General features: G+C 40.3%; 1 protein-coding gene across 2 annotated transcripts in view; it reads right to left on the bottom strand.

The window, feature by feature from the left end:
• The window catches only part of DNAH5 (dynein axonemal heavy chain 5), a 268,608-nt gene extending 251,874 nt beyond the window's left edge, over window positions 1-16,734 (bottom strand). The window contains exon 1 of one of the 2 annotated variants that reach the window (XM_044779484.2): window positions 13,701-16,734. In XM_044779484.2, coding sequence (XP_044635419.2) covers window positions 13,701-13,712 — 12 coding nt within the window. In that variant the 5' untranslated portion in view covers window positions 13,713-16,734. Of the gene's footprint in view, window positions 1-13,010; window positions 13,657-13,700 lie in introns of those variants that run through there. The other variant, XM_070519860.1, reaches the window with a different exon arrangement.
• Window positions 16,735-19,867: the final 3,133 nt, after the last annotated feature.

The following is a 19,867-nucleotide window of genomic DNA, read 5'->3' as shown; positions in this document are numbered from 1 at the left end:
CATGACTAGCAGCAAACCCAGGTCAATACAGGCAGAATAACCACATTTCAGGAGCTCCCAGTCACAAGCTCATCATCAGACAGGGCTCCGAGCAGCTGATGGAGGTCAGTTTGAAGCTCTGCCCCACATTGATCCCCACTGTGCCGTTCATGACATGATAATCTCATGCATTTTGCACTGAGTTAGTTTTCATTTTAACTTGTTTAGGATTTTCAGCAGTGTTTGGTGTGCTTGTCTTCCCAATGAGACAGTTAAACCTTTCTGAGAACAAAGACCCATATCTTCAGTTTTTAAGTCTCCCACATTGCCTTGTAACACATCCAATGGGCATTTAACAAATGATGTCTGATGCCCTAACCACCAAAGCTAGCCGGAGGGAAAACTGTGACAAAGGCAAAATTAATCTCTGTTCCTTTCTTCCTCCCTTTCACCCCCTTTCTCCTTCTCACCTCCCATCCATCCAGAGCCCAGAGTTCTCAAGTCACCCACAATAGCACTTATTTAAGCCAATATGGGGTGGATCTCAATCTAGTGGGGCCTGAGGCTTATGCAAATTGGGGAGTCCCACATTAAGAAAGAGAATACAAGAATTCTACCAAACATTCAAAGAAGATTTAATACCTATCTTTCTCAAACTATTACAGAAAATTGAGGAAGATGGAGCACTCCCTAACACATTCTATGAAGCCAACATCACCCTGATCCCAAAACCTGACAAGGACAACACAAAGTAGGAAAACTACAGGCCAATATCACTGATGAACATAGATGCAAATACTGAGGTATGTAGAAAGTTTCCAAGAGGAGAGTCCCAAAAAGACCATTGAAATGATTGCTTCCAGTGAGGGAGCTAGAGGACAGGGCTGAGATAAAGATATGCCTTGAATTGTACACCCTTTTATATTACGTAAGGGGTTTTTTTCCTTTTTTTCCCATGACCATTAACTACTTTTTAAGTAAAAACTATATATAATATAATAATATGATATATTTTAAAGAAAAGAATAAGAATTCATACTAAGAGGAAAATTATTAATAATAGCTTGATGCATTATATTACTGTTACGTGTTGAGTTATATTCCCCCAAAAAGATATGTTGAAGTTCTAACCCTCCAGTACCTCAAGATGTGAACTTACTTGGAAATAGCATCCTTGCAGACTGAACCAAGTTAAGATGAGGCCATTAGAGTGGGCCCTAGTCCAATATAACTGGTGTCCTCATGTGAGGTGGGCATTCTTCCCATTGAGTGGGGTCTCCACCCTACAAGCAGGGAAGGAGGAGGTGTGACTGTCCTGATCAATAGATCACTGCAGAAGTAACTTCCACGTCTAGATCATAAAGGTCACGAGCTTCTGCCTTGCTTTCTAGAATATTCTCTTTGAAGCTTTCGGCCACCATGAAAGTAGGCCGCCTGTGCTGTTGAGGAAGCCCATGCAAAAAAAACACATGGAGGCGTCTAAGACTCATGGATACAGATGCCTCTCCAGCCCCCCAAACACCATAGGAGATGCCCTTATAGGGGAGCAGAATTTGTTACCCCAAAATGTGTCTCTTTGGCTTGAATATTTTTAAGAACAAAACACTCAGGAAGAAACTTTGAACTTCCCTCTAACTGCCTATTAGAATTTAAGATAGAAGGTCTGTTCCAGGAAGGAGCTATCACCATTGATAACTATAGTATAATATGAACTAGGTGTGGTAGACAGGGAGGAACCTAGCAAGGCCCATTTGATCAAAGTCCTGTTCATGTCTCATTGTCTCTGCAAGACACGGTAAACATTTGTTTACCAAACATTTGCTTTTCCATCTCCACGTGAATTGCCTTCCTCCCCTTTGAAGCCTCAAACTACTATCCCCAACATCTTTCTTTGTCTTTAGCTGAAGATGGTATTTAAAGTGTTAGCTTTGGCCACTTTGGCAAGTTACTCAGTTTTCCTGGGTTTCTCCCATTTATACATATTATTAAATTTGTTCAATTTTCTCCTGTTACTCTGTCTCATGTCACTTTAATTTTCAGACCAGCCAGAAGAACCTAGAAGGGTAGAGAAAATTTTCTTCCTCCCTACAGTTGGCGATGAGGATGGAAGAAAACTTAACTGACTGGATAATACACGCTCCAACACCAGTGCAACTGAGAGATCTTGGACCTCTGACAACAGCCAGCAGGAGGTAAGAGCTCTTACCAGTCAGATTCCCAAATCTCTGCCTGTAGGGTCCAGTGGAAGTAGGAGTGGTGAGTTTTTTCCTTTTCTAAATTTAGACTAGCAGGAGAAAATATTTGTGAAGCTAGTTTCTTGGACTTGGCAACTCTGGGAAATTCGGTAGAGTACTCTTTGGTTGTTATTGATCCTTCTCTTCCCACAGATGGTCCCTGTTTTTCCCTGTCTCTGTCATTTGTGTCATTTGTCATAAAAAAGAAAAACCATAGGGCAAGACATAGGCATAAGCCCTATAAACCTGTTGTCTGGGCCTGCCCCATAGTCTGATGACAAACTTTGCTATGGGTTAATATGGACAGGAATTAAAAGCTATTGCTAAGGGACATCTTGGAAACCAAAGCTACAAAACTGGTGCGCATGGATCAAGCATTTAAGAGCCATTAGGGCAATCACCACCTCAAAAAGATAACACACAATCCCCAACTCCATGGCACATCCCTCTTAGGTGTTAGTTTGGCTCCAAGAGACCCAAGGCTTAGCTAAAGCCGCTATGTGCATATAAGAAAAAAAAATCAGATGAGGTTTTCCCTTTCGTCTAGATCTGTCTTGAAAGCTTGGCTTTGTGACCAGTGAAAATATCCTCTCTGATCTCCACCATCCAAGATGCACATATCAGCATGCATCTCAGCAGCAAGTTGAACAGCCTGGGGTTCCGAGATGCACTCTCTTTGTCTGGCTGTGTCAACTCTCAGGAGAGTTTATCATAAGGGATCCCAGTCCATAAGGGGCACTTGTTGTCTCAACCTTCATTGCTTGCTAATGCTGTTTTCACTACACCATCCTGACCACCTGTGCAACAAAGGCCTTTGCTTTCTTAGACTATTTTTGGGAGTGAACTTTCTGGATCTTCTGAGGTCTGCTTCTTTTGCATTGACTTATGGGGACAACTCATACCTCCATGGTTAAGCCATAAAAGGCTTATTGGTTTGAGTCGCTATTAAGATTCTACTCATCAATGGCCAGATAATGGATCCTTAAATTGGAAAAACTTCTAAATTGGAAAAATTTTTAGAGAGCTCTCATCATAAACAGCAGTTTTATTAATACCTATGGAAAGACCAAATTAAAAAGAAATACAAAGAAATAACAATTAGCCTTGAGAACTTAATTGAATTTGGGGTCTCAGCTTCCTCTTATGGTCTTACAGATACTAATGAAGCATTAAATTAATTAACAAGAGAATGGTAACAAACTGAGGGGAGAATCAAGGGACACCTCCCAATAAGGTGGAAATTTTTTTAAAGGTTATTAGGAAACAAGGTAAATAAAGCAAATATTGGAAGGGGCAAAAACAAAGAGAAATCAGAAAGGAAAGAGTCATGGGACTCACCCTAGCCGGATGGAAATCTTTAGATGGTTATTAAAAAATAGAATGGGGGCCAGCCCCGTGGCCATGTGGTTAAGTTCGTGCACTCCGCTTTGGCGGCCCAGGGTTTAGCCAGTTCGGACCCTGGGCGTAGACACGGCACCACTCATCAGGCAATGTTGAGGTGGCATCTCACATGCCACAACCAGAAGGACCCACAACTAAAATATACAGCTATGTACTGGGGGGATTTGGGGAGACAAAGCAACAACAACAAAAAAAATAGGATGAATAAAATGGACATTAATAGAGTTAAAACAAAGGTTTTAATACACTATTCCCTAAGATTGGGGAGGCCAAAGGAACCCCATGCTAGTCAACCCAACATTAAAGGGCCCCAAACTAGTCTGGTCTATTTACCCCAGTTTGGAGAAATTTAAAAGCTGGAAGGCAGAGATCACAATGAGAAGCCTGACCAACAATCGCTTAGTGCAACAGTGAAGACAGTTAATCAAGTTAAAGATTGACAAAAAGGCCAGGGTCTCTTGGCTCAACCCCTCAACCCCTCCCTGGGGACTCAAAGCCTTTTACACAGGAATGGGTAAAATGACTGGGAGATGGAGAGGAGAAATTTCTGAGACTCCTTGAAGCAGGAACCCCATGAGCTATGCTACCAAAACCCATTGGTGGGACACTGACTCAGGCTACAATTAGATTGAGAAAACATAAAAGTGTAAGAGTTTATAGGATTATAAAGGTTGGAATGTTTGAGCTAGTATTATATGAAGCAGTTACGTCAACTTTGCCTGAGTGTTTTATGGGAATAGATGCCCCATATGTCTGGCCAGGAATGCTTCCCCTACCCAATATTATAAGATTGAGACTTGTTGATGAAATCCTAACAGAAGCTATGGTTAGAGGTATAAGAGTTGATGGAACTAAGATGAAACTCCATACAAGAATTGGTGTATTTAAATGGGCTTTATGTGAAGTGACTATATCTCTTCTGCCTGATTAAATATATGGGTTGTATTATGGGGATAGACATGGTGTCTCACTGGGGAACATTTCCCCCGCCTGATATTGTAAAACAGAGGACATATAAATCCACTCTTTATGCAATGTTAATTAAACATGCTAAAAGGAGTCAATAAGGTTGCCTGAGCCCACACAGTGAGAGACAGAAACTGGTGGCTGATATTCCACAGCTAATAGGAAAGATAATGGAAGCCAAACCCCAAGGTGAATTAGTCTAGGGTTCAATTGTGCACTCAGGAAGAGGGTCTTTGTTAAATACTTTGTGCAGACTTTTAAAGGTATGGCACATTGTCCTGAAGTTTTAGAACTTAAAAAAATCTCTTGATTTACCTCGTAGTTAAAAATCTCCCTGATATAAAGAAGCAAATTGAAGAAAATGTAACTGGATGAGTGGATCAGCCTTTTGATATCATTCAGGCTAAACCCCACTTATTTGAGAAATTAAAAGCAACTACCTTTGTCTTGCAAATCTCAACAAAATCAGAAATGTAAACACAGCCCACAATGGCCTGAGACTGATCCCAGTTAGCTCAATCAATGCAACCTAAAAAAAAAAAGAGAGAGAGAGAAAGAGGAAATATTTGGAAATTTGGCAATTTTTTAAAAAAAAAACTTAAAAGTCCTCTCCACAAATATTAGTATAATGACTTAATAGGTGAACTCAACTCTCTCCAACTGCTAAAATGAAATTTGGATCCAATTATTCTTTTATAAACAAGTGAGTTTTGTATCTTACCTAATTTATAGCAAAAATTTAACAGAAGCTACAGGGTCTATGTCTATGTGTTCATGTATGTCTACATACACATGTTGTAAATGTGAGATATTTTTCTACCCCAGATGGTATGGCCAAAATTAAGAGTTCTATTTAATTGGTTTAAGGTAAGCCCTTATATAAATTATTTCTAAGTGTAATGGAAAATAACCCAAATGTTTCTTCAAGTTAACATGATATAAAATAATCTTTGGTAAATAAAAGCTTACTTAAGTTTGTTGATTTGATTGAAATAGGCATGTCTTCAAAGTTATGTCCTCAGCACTGGACATAATGCAGACATACAGGCTTTATTCTACTTGAATTTATTAGTCAAATAAGCTTACATTATCTCTGTTATAAAATTTCTCAGTAAAAATAACTTAGAGTGATAGCTAATTTTGTCTAATGTCTCATGAAGTTTTTGTGGATAATCTAAACATAATTGTTGGGAGCAAATGATTTAGATAGATGTAAGTGAGATAAGAGTTTATAGATAACAATAATATTTATTTAACAATAATTATATTGTTACACACAAAAATAATTATATTTTATGGCATGTGTCCTTAAAATAGCTTCCAAAATCATTTTGGTAACTTGAAACCTTAGAGTTTTGCTAAATTAAGTTAAATGACAGACCTATTGTATGTTTTCAGTAAAAGAAGGTATAAAGAATGGAGATATTTTTGTTTGTTTGTTTTGTTAAGAAAGAAAATCTGTCCTAAAGTAATACTGGTCATGGGAAAGAGGAAAGTATTTTTTGCCCTAAGGAGAGGCTAAGAATGAGGGAAAGCATGGGACAAATTTTGAATGTAAAAAAGAAAGTTACAAAAGGTTTTTGGGAGAGGAACCCTGAGAAAAGAGTTTTGTACATGGTCAAGTTGGCTAAGATTGGAATGAATTTAAGAAAGCAAATGAGCTTTAATATAAAAGTAAACTACTGCCAAATTAGGATTTGGTTTTCTCTCTCTTAAAAGGATGATTTTCTTGGACTTTTAGTCTGCTCTTGATAACAAGATTATGAAAGGTTTTTCCTATTTTTCAGTAAGTCTACCTAAAAGGCAAGGATTCTTAAATTTTGTCAAAATAATTTACTATGTTCTAAAAGCTGAGGCCTGTCTATTAAGACAGCTAAGGTTTTTTAACACTTCACTTTCTGTGTTTGCCTTTAACATCTTCCCTTGTCACTTTGGTTAAATGAATAACTAAGCATTGTTTCACAGTGACCTATGATCCTATCTGACTAAGAGTTTTAAAATCTTTTGATACTTTTTGACAAACTTCCCAAAATTCAAACCATAAACAAAGTCTTTCTTTTGATATGAAAGTAACTTTGAGAATTTCCAGTGGGCCCCTGAGACTTTCAAAGAATTTGTTCTTTCCTACAAAGAGGGAGATACTAAACTAATTAGGCTTATTTAGTATGTTAAATTGCATGGGAATCACTGTCAAAAAATGATGATAAACCTCCTTAGGTTACAGTACATGGGTAAATGTTGTTAATATACATTTTCTTAAAAAATTGATATAAAATTCCTAAAAATCTGATTTGTCCTAATATAATTCTAGTCATGATCTTAAAATGTTACAAAAATAACAAAATTTCCCTGTCACTTGCATTGTAGTCAGATCTTTAACCACACCATTGTAAGTCTTTTGTCATTTACAGACAGTTATTCTTTTACTCTGATGATTTTGCAAATATGTTTCATCTTCTGAGAGATTCACAAAAAGGAATCTGACACTTACTCTACAATCCAGGTTTCTAATAAACCGTAAGATCATAAAACTGAACTGGGTAAGAAATTACAGAACTCTAACAGAGAAACTGATGGCTTCATAAAACTGCTAACAAAAGATCAAGAATTGATTATATAGGACTGAATGAACTGATGAAGATGATTATAATTTTTGTGACTTATTTGAAACATTGCTTTTTAAGCATGTTTTGGTTTTCCAGATTTAAGGAAATCTTTTCCTCTTTTCTCTTAAGCTAACTATGACTTATAGCAATTTGGCAAATTATACCTTTGTAAGTAGAATTGAAACATTTATCTTTTTCTCCCTACCTGAACCCTCCAGAATTTGGAAACTCTTAGTAAATGAGTATTCTTATTTTCATGGCAATTTAGTTCTTTACATAAGTTTAATAAGAATTTGTTCTCCTTAAAGGGAACCCTCATACACTGCTGGTGGAAATGCAAACTGGTGCAGCCACTATGAAAAACAGTATGGAGATTTCTCAAAAAATTAAAAATAGGAATACCATATGATCCAGCTATTCCACTACTGAGTATTCATCCAAAGAACATGAAATCAATAATTCAAAAAGATTTATGCACCCCTATGTTCATTGCAGCATTATTCACAATAGCCAAGATGTGGAAGCAACCCAAGTGCCCACCAATGGATGAATGGATAAAGAAGATGGGGTGTAAATATACAATGGATAACTAGTCAGCCAAAAAAAAAAAAAAAACACAAAATCATGCCATTTGTGACAACGTGGATGGACCTTGAGGGTATTATGCTAAGAGAAATAAGTCAGACAGAGAAAGACAAAGACTGTGTGATTTCACTCACATGTTGAAGATAAACAAAAAAACACATAGATAAGGAGAATACATTAGTGGTTACTGGAGGAGAAAGGTGGTGGGGAGGGGCAAAAGAGCTAAAGGGACACATATGTATGGTGACAGATAAAAACTAGACTACTGGTGGTGAACATGATGCAGTCTCTACAGAAACTGTAATAAAGTAATGTACACCTGAAATTTACACAATGTTATAAGCCAACATGAACTCAATAAAATAAAATAAAATAATCTGTTCTCCTTATAATAGGACACAATTGCCAACATTGGTTATATTACCAAGGCTTTGACTGAAATATCATATTTAAGAGAGACATGCATAGACTCAAATACTACCAGGCAGCATTAAGGAACAAAGGTTGACTTTATGGAACAAATAAAGCCCTTTGGAAATATCAGCCTGGTACTTTGCTTACAGGGTTCCCAGCAAACTTAGCAAGTGAGTAAAGAAGGTCACTTCCTGGCAGGTACAAGAACCTCAAGATATTTTGGGGACCTTGAGAAGAGAGGCATTCCCTCAAATCTACAGGTATTACAGGCAGAGTCTGATGACAAGTCCTTAGGTTGGCTTTCCTGGCCTCGAGAGGCCTTTAAAAGTTCAATCTGAAATTCCTCACGAAAAGTTCCAGCAAAGCAGATTTAAAAGACCCTATATGATCAATCAGCACTCTTGCTGTATGTATGTAAATAAACTGGCCAACTTTGTTAAAAAACATTTTGCAAACAAATTACTCTTAATTTGGCTATCTTTGGTAGAAATGAGGGTGATTTCGAGGGAAAAATTAGGTTTCAGTAGCATACCTGTGTTGACATTAGATTCTAGTTCTGTTAACTGTCTTTGAGGTTTTTGCTTTCCACCTGTAAACTGTATGGATCCTAAATTCTTCTAGGTTCCTCAAATATGTGGCTACAAATCTCCAAACTAACATTTTCAATTTTTTCCATCCTTTTGATCTGGAATCACTGAGAACTAAATCCCCTTTTTTCTGAAGCCCTGAAAGCTAAAGCTTGGCAACTCAATATAAACTTTAAAAAGATCACCATGATAGACCATACTTAGGCAACCTTCATGGCTTTTGCTGTGTAAGCTACTTAGAAAGATAACTGAACACCCAATGATATCATCAGAGACATTTCAAACTACAAAAGATGCTTCAACCCTGACATCCAGAAATCTTCATGACTGGCTGTCCCCTGGGCTCAGAAACTGGTTTATAATTTGCTCCAACCATTAACTTTTTCTTTTTGTTTCCATAGAATGCCTCTTATTAAATACCTGATTGCTTGCTTGTGCAATATAGGCCTAACTTGGGGAGCTCACCTGCATTGCTGCTTCCTAAAATTAATTTAACTGGACTGACCTATTGACAGGACTAAGAGACTGGTTCAATGAGATGGAACAATCTACCAACTCAGCTTCTGGACTGTGAAACTTCTTGACGTTTCAAAGGTGGGAATGTAGGGGAGACAGTTCCCTACCCCAAATATGTCTCTTTGGTTTGAATATTAAGAACAAAAGACTCAGCAAGAAACTTTGATCTTCCCCCTAACTGCCTAAAATAACTTAAGACAATAGGCTTGTTCCAGGAAGAAGCTATCACCATAGATAACTATAGTATAAGATGAACAAGGTGTGGTAGACAGAGAGGAACCTAGCAAGGCCCATTTGATCAAAGTCCTCTCTATGTCTCATTGCCTGTGCAAGGCATGACAAACATCGTTTACCAAACATTTGATTTTCAATCTCCATGTGAATTGCCTTCCTCCTCTTTGAAGTCCCAAACCCCTACCCCCAACATCCTCCTTTGTCTTTAGCTGAAGATGGTATTTAAGGTGGTGGCTTTGGCTATTTTGGCAAGTTACTCAGTTTCCCTAGTTTTCTTCCATGTAAACATGTCATTAAATTTGTTTGATTTTCTCCGGTTACTCTGTCTCATGTCACTTTAATTCTTAGACTAGCCAGAAGAACCTAGAAGAGTAGAGCAATATTTCTTCCTCCCTACACCCTCAAGCCAGAACCAGCCAGTGACTCCACTCCTGGCTTCCTGACCTGCAGAAATTGGAAGAGATAATACAATGATTGTTGCTATTTTAAGCCACTAAGTTTGGGGGTGATCTGACGTGCAGCAACGATAACCAGCAGTCTCCAATGTTCTGGAGATTCCTCTTTTATTTGAAAGGAAATGCTTCTAATATTACTGCTTAGTGCCTGTGTAAATATCTTTTACTGTGATATAGGGACCACAAATCTAAGTCAAAAGTCTGGTCCCAGCTGTTCTTCATCTGAAAGGTAACAGCCACCTTTCTGCCATGAGTGGTAGGCAAGCTAGTGAAAGGCTTTTGATGCCTAAAGCAGAGAAGGGAAGGGGAGAAGGAAAAAGTCATGAGTGCCAAACCACAGATCTGTTCTGAAATCCAAGCAATGTGGGGTCAGCATGGCCCAATGGGTCTTTAACCCTGGACAGCAGCAGTTTGAGCTGAAGTCTACTAATGAGTCATTTTCTATTACCTTTTCCCCCTTAAAAACCAATGTGAGTGGACATTCCAATCTTTTGAGGGCCTAAATAGAACTAAAAGGCAGAGGAAAGGCAAATTTACTCTCTGCTGGCTGTTATAAGTAAGGCCTCAAAAAGTAAAGCCAAAAGCAAACAGGAGAGAGGTATAAATAAACAGCCACCGCGCTCAATGCCAGGAAAGAACTTAGCATGACTAAAGGAGAAAATGTAGCAGGTAAACTTCCTCCTAACATTTCTTACACAGGGGAGCCAATTCCTCGAAATACCTATACTCAGCAGCCTTTTTCAAATGCTGATACTAGCCTCAGACAACCTGGACCTGAGAGAAAAACAGAACACCCCTCCACCCACCCCCACCCCCACCCCCACCCCCGCCACCTTCCTCAGGGCAATTTAAAGTCCTGCAGACTTCACATTTCACAGCTGTAACAATTTATGTGCCTCAGTCTGTTTCTATTTTTCCTAAATACTGTAACCACTGAAATCCATATTTACAGCACTGATGATAAATTATTATAGCTACTAAAATCCTTTCCACACCAACCTCGGATTAGGGACAACAAACTGCCACTGATGGGGGTCAGGAAAATGATGTTGCATAAGAAACAGTACTGAGCCATACATTTGTTTCATTCTTGCTGCTCTTCACATTGATCTGGGCATGCTCATTTACCATCTTCCTTCTGTTTCCAATTTATGTAAAATAGGGGCTGCTCACTCAGCTGGGGGAGAGAGCATGAGGTGCAAAACAATCCTCACAAAGGATGTTGCCAGTGCGCACAGAAAATCTTTACCAAAGGACTTAAGTTTGTCTTGGGAGAAGAAAGTTCTGTAAACATTTAGGGGGCATTATTCTTTATAATTGTTTAAACTACAAAATGTATATATTTATATAAATATTTATCATTGTTGATAAATATATTTGTACTTTTATGTAAATATATACTTTTAGGTATTTAAATATGATAATTTATATTTAAATATATTTTTATCATATGTATATTCATTATGGAAATTTTTTAAATAAAGAAAAATAAAATCCTCTTTAATGCCACCAGACAGAGATAATCACCACCAATATTTCAGTGTGTCCTTTTATTCTGTTTTCCATACATATTTACATACCTTTTTTATTTTTATAAAACTGGAACAATATTGCTTCAGTGACCTACTTTTTTCACGTATTAATTGTGAACATTTTTCCATGTTATTAAACATTCTTCAATAATTTTTTTCTTGGTCTTTGCAATTTTAGTAGATAAAAAGAGATATATCAATTTAATTTCCTAGATTACTACAGAAGTTAAACAAGAGATATGAGATAGTTTTTATGCAAACTTGAACAGACCAAGGGAAAGTAAAGCAAAAGGACACAGCACTGAAATCTTACAGCAAGCATAATCAATTTAAGAACACGGTATAAGGCTAATAGCCGTGTTTTACATCCCTATGATGTGGATTAAGGCTGCCCCAGCTAGAGAAGCCCAAGGTGACCTGGTCTACATGCCAAACTATATGACCCAGTGGATTTTTTTTATGGTATGAATTAGGGCTGCCCCAGGGAGAGAAGCCCAGGGTATCCTCACCTACGTGCCGATCTATATGGCCAGATTCGTATCTAAAAGTTATATGACCGCACAATAACCAGACCCCATCTGCACTGAAATCATTTAATGACTTTTTACATCATCTTTTCTTTTTCCAGTAAAAATAAGTCACGTACCCATGCCTTATAAAATTAGCCCTAACCCTCAACTCAGGGCAGCAGCAGGAGCTCTGACTGCCCATGGGTCCAGTCCCCATGCAGCAGCAGCAGCAGCTCTTCACTGCCCATGGGTCCTGTCCCCATGCCTGCAGCTCTTCACTGCCCATGGGTCCTGTCCCCATGCAGCAGCAGGAGCTCTGAATGCCCATGGGTCCTGTCCCCATGCTATTCTGTACTATTCTCTAAATAAAAGAGCACCACTGCCAGACCTTGAGAGTCCAAGAAATCTTTCTTCGACTCCTCAGCTCACCGACCCCACATCACCTATAGCATAAAACTTGATAAACTTAGGTAAGATTATATAATACATGGATTTATACTTAGGACATACAAAAAAAGTCATTGGTTTACAGGTATTAGCAGTAGAAATACCATCCGTCATTTCAGGGTCACTTTTTTCTTTGACAGAATATAGGGAGAGGAGTCACCAAAAAGACTAAAAAGAACTAATGAGTATTTGTCTTAATGAAACACAAAATAGATATATTGGATATTCCAAGTACTTATGACATCTAAATTATATGAAAATAAGAACATTAATATATCCTCCATAACGAGATGCTCACAAGAATAAAACAGCAAATTTTGAGCAAGGTAAACCTCTAAGAGAGGAGGAAAACCTTTAAGTATTATTCACATAAACTATATGCATTGCTCTTCATTAAATAAGTATGAATTTACGTTTATTAAACGTAATGACAGGGTGCATATTTTATTCTTAGAATAATAGGTTTCTGGAGTTATGGAGCTATAGATAGTGTAGCAAAATGAAAAACTATAATCTCCCTTGAAGATAAATGCAAAAACAAGTACCTGGATTTTCTTTCATTCCACAGTATTCATTTAAGAGAGAGAGACCAAATGCGAAAGCTGATTTAAATGCACAGAGCTCGCCTCCAGCCGTTTCTCACTACTGTGCACCGACGCAAGTATAAAAGACAGAACGAAACTACCCGGTGGCGCATTCTCGGCACACCATCCCTCTCCCTCTCTCCAAGGGAACTAAACATTTGCTTTTGTCCAAACCCAAGAGCCAATGAGAGCTAGTAACAGCCAACAACTTCATAGAAAAGCAGCCTGCGCCACACCTGGATATCTTTGATGCTCTCAATGGGACAATGGGTTGCTTGGGTCCACGTCGCTAACCACCAGGGGCCTTTGCGCAGTAAGAGGAAGAGGGAAAACAGCAACTTGAAGACAAAGGGGAGAGGTAGTCCCTGAACCTATTGCTTTTACATTTTATGGGTGCCTTGGTTGGTGCACATGATTGACCAGCACTTCCTGAGAAAAACCTGCAGATCTCAAAACCAGCATCTCTAGCCCTACAAGCTCACGACAGCGCTTTCAGGACCCACGCTCTGAAGTTCAAGCCCTAAACAGAAGAGAGACCCGCCCCTGCGTGGACCCCATGGAACCCAGAGCTCCGGGCACCCAGCGGCTGCGCATGCGCCGCAGCGGGGCGGGCAGGACGCAGGAGCTGCGCGCCCCCAGCAAGCACGGTACCAGCTTGTCCATGGCGCTGCGCTCCTGCGCTCTGCGGGGACACGCAGCGACGTGGCCGGGTGGCCAGTCGTCGGGTGCTCGGCCCCGCCGCCGCCGCTGCCGTCTTCTTCGTGCAGCTGCTCCCCGGCGTCCGCTCGGGCCGCCAGCCGCCCGGCACCTCCGGCTGTTTGCTGCTCACGCGGTTGCCATGGCGACGAGCAATGCTCCGCCTGGACCCGGTCCCTCCTGCTCCTAGCGCTCGAGCGCCTCCCCGGGTCCGCGCGACCCGGGCCACTTACCCCGCAGCCCGCTCGAAAGCCGGCTCCAGGAGAACGGAAATCAGAGCTTTCCTCCACCGAGCCCCAGGTGCCATTTCTTGCCTGTTTTCCATCAGCTCTCTGTTAGGTCTCAGCTGACTGTTACTTCTAGCATCAGCCAAGTCCACGTTATTTTGTTTAAATGTGGACTTTTATGTGTTTCTAGCTTCAGGAGAAAAAAATTCAAAATGGAATATAGAATGTTTCAACTTTAGTTCACACATCTTCCCGCAGCCTTGACTCATACTTCGGTTCCTCTCATTGCTTCCTTGTCAGGTACATCCACAGCTGGTTCTTCAGCTTAGAGCTCAATGGAAATTCTTTCCTTTTTTTTTTTTTTCTGCTTTATCCCCCCAAACCCTCCCTGTACATAGTTGTATATCTTAGTTGCCGGTCCTTCTAGTTGTGGTGAAATTAATTTTAATAGTATGTTTCATTGAACCTAATATATCCAGAATATTATTTTAATATATTGTCAATGTAAAAATTATTCATGATATATTTTACATTCTTTGTATCATACTTAGTCCACGGAATCGTATGTGTACTAGCAGTACTTTCAGATCGGGCTAGCCACATTTCACATGCTCCATCGCCAGTGTGGCTGGTGGCTACCATATTAAACTAAATCTCTAGAAAGTTCTACATAAACTGTGGGAAGACCAGCCCCAAATCTCCACAGAGAGGAGAAGATGCATCTGCTCATAAGGGCTACTAAGATTAAGTCTTGAACAATTGTTCACATTCGTATTAGGGGAAAAAAATCCTTAAGCAGTGATAAACTAAATACTCTTCAGAAACTAAGAAAATTAGAAATGACTTTTTCTTTGGCCCTATCTTTTTTATTAATTAATAAACTTAATTTTTTTAGAGCAGTTTTTTAACTTTATTTTTTAGAGCAGTTTTAGGTTGACTGCAAAATTGAGTGGAAATAAATGACATTTTAACTGTCTGACTTTGTGGGCAATTTGTGTAACTTTGCCTGCAAAAGGCATCTTTGCCCCATGATGCCCTGCGTGTTAGCCTAAAGGGAATGCCAACCCGGGACTCAAGGTAGCTGGGTTCCGTCTGCCCCTGCTTTCTCAGGGACTGCACAGTGTCATCACCCTGCAGGTCTCATTAGCATATTGTCAAAGTTAATTGTGCACCCTAATAGTCACCTTAGAAGAGTTTAGAACCAGACCCTCAAGAAAAGAGTCATTTTTTTATTAGAGGTGAAAACTCAGCTTGACCTTGGGAATACAGCCCCAAGGAAAAAGGGTGTCTATTGTAAGTAGGTCTGAGAAGGGAAAATGAGAGCTAACACTTTCCTCGGTGATTATTGTGCATTAACTCATTTTATCTTAAAACACCTTCCAAGCTTGGCCGTTATCACATTGCCCCCGTTTTACAGAGGAGACACAGAGAGATATGAAGTGCTTGCCCAAGGCCACATAACCGGAAAAGTGGAATGATTTGTAAGCACTGGCAATTTAGCTCCACCTGGTGCCTAACCTCTAGATATATCGAGATGACAGAAGGTAAGGAAGGTGAGAGGGTGGGAGAAAGGAGGGACACCTCCAGGAATGATGGCCCACCAACATGCATCTGGGTGAATTCAGAAAGAAAGCCAGGGGTGAGACAATCAATACAGTCCTATGGTTCCCTGGTCTGTGCCGTCTTAGGCAAAACTGTGAACTAGACAATTTTGTCCTTGGTCTTCTCTTCCTGCTGAAAATTCTTCTTTGCTCCCAGAGGGGTGTATGTTGTTCAGGATCCCCAAGCTGGAGCAGACTTCCTTGGATCTGGCCTGAGTTCCAGACCTTCTACAGCTATCCCAGGCCACGAGTTCCTGCCCTAGGCACCATCCTCAGAGGACCTCCTTGTGGCTTCCTGACCAGTATTCTAGATTAATTCCAGCAGTTAGTAGTTGGGCAGATAGCAGACGCAGGCAGCTCTCCAGCCCCTCCCACAGCCATATGCTTAAACTTGATCTTCTGGAGACAGAGTCAGCTCACTCATAGGAACCCTGATGTGATGACCAAGCGGCGGGGAAGATGCTTGAGCTGGAAGAGACTCTGGGTTCCTTAGATCCTGCCTGCTCAGACCATGGCTAGAAATGATCCCACCGTTGAAGGAATTGGGCTAATGTGCCTCGGGAAAATAACTCAGTTTCTTTCTTTTCCTGAAAATTTTAAAACCTCAAACTAAAACCCCCACTTAAACTGATCTTTTAACGAGAGATCCATCCTTGGTACCTCTGTTGCCCAACACACAGTAGGTGCTCAAAAGATAGCTCTTGAATTTAAGAGGACGAAATGAAGAAACACAGGATGATTTACTTATTGTCCACCCACATGGAATCAAAGACATCAAGATTAATTACATCATAAATTTTCAGATCTGACAAGAACCAATATAATTTATGATTTCACTTAATAGAAAAGATGATCATTTTATGGAAAAGAAGACGAAGAGTGAATTGCCAGAGGCCACATAGCTTTTTATTAACTGAGGCAGGACTAGAAACCAGGTTCTTTTTTTTGTACTGTGTTTTATAATGTATTTCAAGACTTAAAAATGATGCATTTCCTTCTCCAGGTCTGATTTTCAAAGTCACAGTGCTTTACACTGCTCTGTCAGGAATGTAGCATTCCATGTCATTGCTTGTATTTGTCTGTCACTGAAATCATATGATAGTAACCTCTAATTTCATAAAAAATAGATTACTGGATGGAATGTTATTAACTGTTTTTATTCCTAATTTTGGGGGGAAACTTTTGTTGCCTCTCACAAATTATGGGCTAGCAAGCATCAATAGACAGTGAAGGAATGATCAGTTCACACTCAATATTAATTCAAATTATAAAACTTGGCAATGGAAGTCACTGTTGATTGGCTAGCCCGCCCCCATTTCAATCTCATTTTTCTTTGCCTATCTCTCCTACATATGCAGGAAATGGTAAATATTTCCCAGGCTCCCGTGTAGTTACAGGTGGCCATGTGACGCGGTTCTGGCTTATGAACCATAAATGGCAGAATGCTCCTGGGAATGCTTTTGCTTTCCTCCTGAAAGAGACAGATTCAGCTGTCCCCTTCACACTTTCTTCCAGATGAAATGCGATCATGGTGCTGGGAGCTGTTGCAATCTGCCATATTAGGACTGTCTTAGTCAATTCAAGCTGCTGGAACAAAGTACTGTAGACAAGGTGGCTTATAAACCACGGAAATTTATTTCTAATGGTGCTAGAGGCTGGAAGTCCAAGATCAGGGTGCCAGCATAGTCTGGTTCTGGCGAGAGCCCTCTTCCAGGTTACAGACTGCCAGCTTCTCATTGTATCCTCACACGGCAGAAAGAATCTGACCTCTTCTTCTAAGGGCACCAATCCCATTTATGAGTGCTCCACCCTCATGACCTACCTACTTCCCAAAGGCCCCACCTTTTAATGCCATCACATTGGGATTAGGATTTCAACATATGAAATTTGGGAGGAACACAAATATTCAGTCCATTGCAATGACCCTGAGGGAAAAGCTCTCTGAATCACAAAAGTAATTACTTTAATATCTTTGAGTCTCTGAACAGTAGCAACTGCCACTCCCAGACCCACTTGTCATAATGGGAAATTAACTCCTGTTTGTTTGAAGCATTATAGATTGCGTTTTCTGTTCCCTGCAACTGAAAGCATTCCTAAGTGACATGGCAACTGCCAACTATTAGATATTTTGTGGGTTAATTTTATTTTTCATATATAAGAGTTATAAACTAGACAGTCACAAACTAGAAGTAACTTTCACCACTGTCCCAGCCTGAGGGGGGGGGGGGTGACAGGGATCAAATAACCTGTGAATAAAATATCCAATTGGTTGTGTTCAGATCCACCCAAGTACAGACTCTGGATGGGTGGCCTCTCTTCTACTCCATGGCTACCGCCATCTCCCTCAGTGTCCAGAATCCCCACTATCTGTTTTGCAGGTCGGGGATAAGAGGGCTTACAAACGCCCTTGGATGCTGAAGCAGGGATGTCTCCTCTGAGTAGGTAACATGAGCTGAGCAAAGCCTCCAGGCACAGGTGGGTGTCAGTCCTGCTGGAAGATGAGCAGATGCCTGGCAGCCAGCCATCCTATGGATGCTTTTGTCTGATGCTAATGAGAAGGGCTGCAGGCATGGCTCCTCTCCACAGGCATCATTCAGAGATGCTGCTATAAGGATCTGTGTGTCTTGGCCAGGTCCTTCCGTGCAGATGACCTTTTCCCTCCCGGTCTTTCGTGGTCCACAAAGCCCACCGGCACCATCCTCAGGTGCCCTCCAGCCACTTGGCTGCTCCAGCTGCTCCTACCGGTCTCACTCAGCTCTGTTTCCCCACTGGTATCAGCCAGCTGCTCCAGCATGACTGTTCCGTGATGTCTAGGCTGCTACCATCATGCAGGCTTCCACAGAAGGATGGTGCCAGAAGGTACTATGGTAGACATTTGACCCCATCCAAATCCCCTTCATATATTTGGAGAATTTCCCACCAAGCAGAGCCCTCCTTCCTCTATAGAAACCAAAAGTACCAAACACTCTCCCAGACACCCTTAGCACTAGGGGATCAGCATGTGACCCAGGCGTGAGCAACCAAATGCACCCACCTTGGACTTGAACAGGAGCTGGTAACCCCAAAACATGGGACAGTAGAGAACAGATTCTGGCAGAGGGTGGCAGCAACAACACTGCCAGTTCCCGAGGCAGTGTGGCAGAGGTGCCTCCTAGGCAGCGTGTCCAGAAGTCGATCAGGGAGGTAGCAATATCCTTAACAGGCTGGTTTTGTGGCAGAATGTTTGACCAGTTCCTGGCTGCTGTTATAGATCCTCCTGGCCACTTGCCAAGCCTCACTCTCACTGTCCAACATTCTCAGCTATTCTGACCTGCCCAGTATGCATTCAATACATTCTTTTTTTTTTTTTTTTTTGATTCAGTTAGCTGTAGTCAATTTCTGTTGCTTGCAGTTAAGAACCCTGGTTGAGACCGCCATGCATTCAATACTGCCCCCATCCTTTAAATCCCCTTAACAACATCAACATGAGGCTGTTGTGTGTGTGATGCACTTTGTTAAAGTTTGGAAATACTAATTATTAGAGGAATTACGGAAGTAAGGAAGGAGAAATTTAAAGTAGCGTAGTAACTATAACCTCAAATTTAGGGGGCAAATTTTTAAAAGTTAAAAACTCTTCAAAGAGAGTTTCTTCATAGTGAAGAGGGGAGCAGTTTGCTAGTTCCTAGCCTTCTTTACCAGTTTCAAAGGTATATCAGTCAGACTTCTACCAGAGAAACAGAACCAGCAGGATATATGTGTATAGTACACACATACGTGCATGCATACACACACACATATGCAAACTATATATATTGTATCTATACATTTTGTATCTATATATAGTATATAATTATACAAACTATATATATTGAAAACTATATATATTGCATAATATATATAGTTTGCAAACTATATATATTGTATCTAAATATATATATTGTAAGGAGATCTATTTCAAGGAATTGGCTTCCACGATCGATCGTGGGGGCTGGCAGATCTAAAGTCCACAGGGCAGGCTGTCAGGAAGATCAGGCTGGTAACACTTGGGAGGAGCTGAAGCCACAGCCCACAGGCAGAATTTCTTCTTTCTCAAGGAAACCTCAGCTCTGCTCTTCAGATCTTTCAACAATTACTAGTGACTCAACAACAATCTGATACAAAACAAACAAAAGAGAGATATATTTTGAAGCGTCATTATTTGCAAAATTTTAGTGATAAAAATGCTTTTATAATTAAAACTTAGACATTCCGCCAAAAATAAAATCTCATAGCATAGAAAGCTAAGCACACAGGGTGAATGATTTTTTAATCCATC

Source organism: Equus asinus, chromosome 10, assembly GCF_041296235.1.
Source record: "Equus asinus isolate D_3611 breed Donkey chromosome 10, EquAss-T2T_v2, whole genome shotgun sequence".
In the NCBI taxonomy this organism is placed as follows: Eukaryota; Metazoa; Chordata; class Mammalia; order Perissodactyla; family Equidae; genus Equus; species Equus asinus.
Note: the sequence above shows the minus strand (reverse complement) of the source record. Positions and strands in the feature narration are given on the sequence as shown.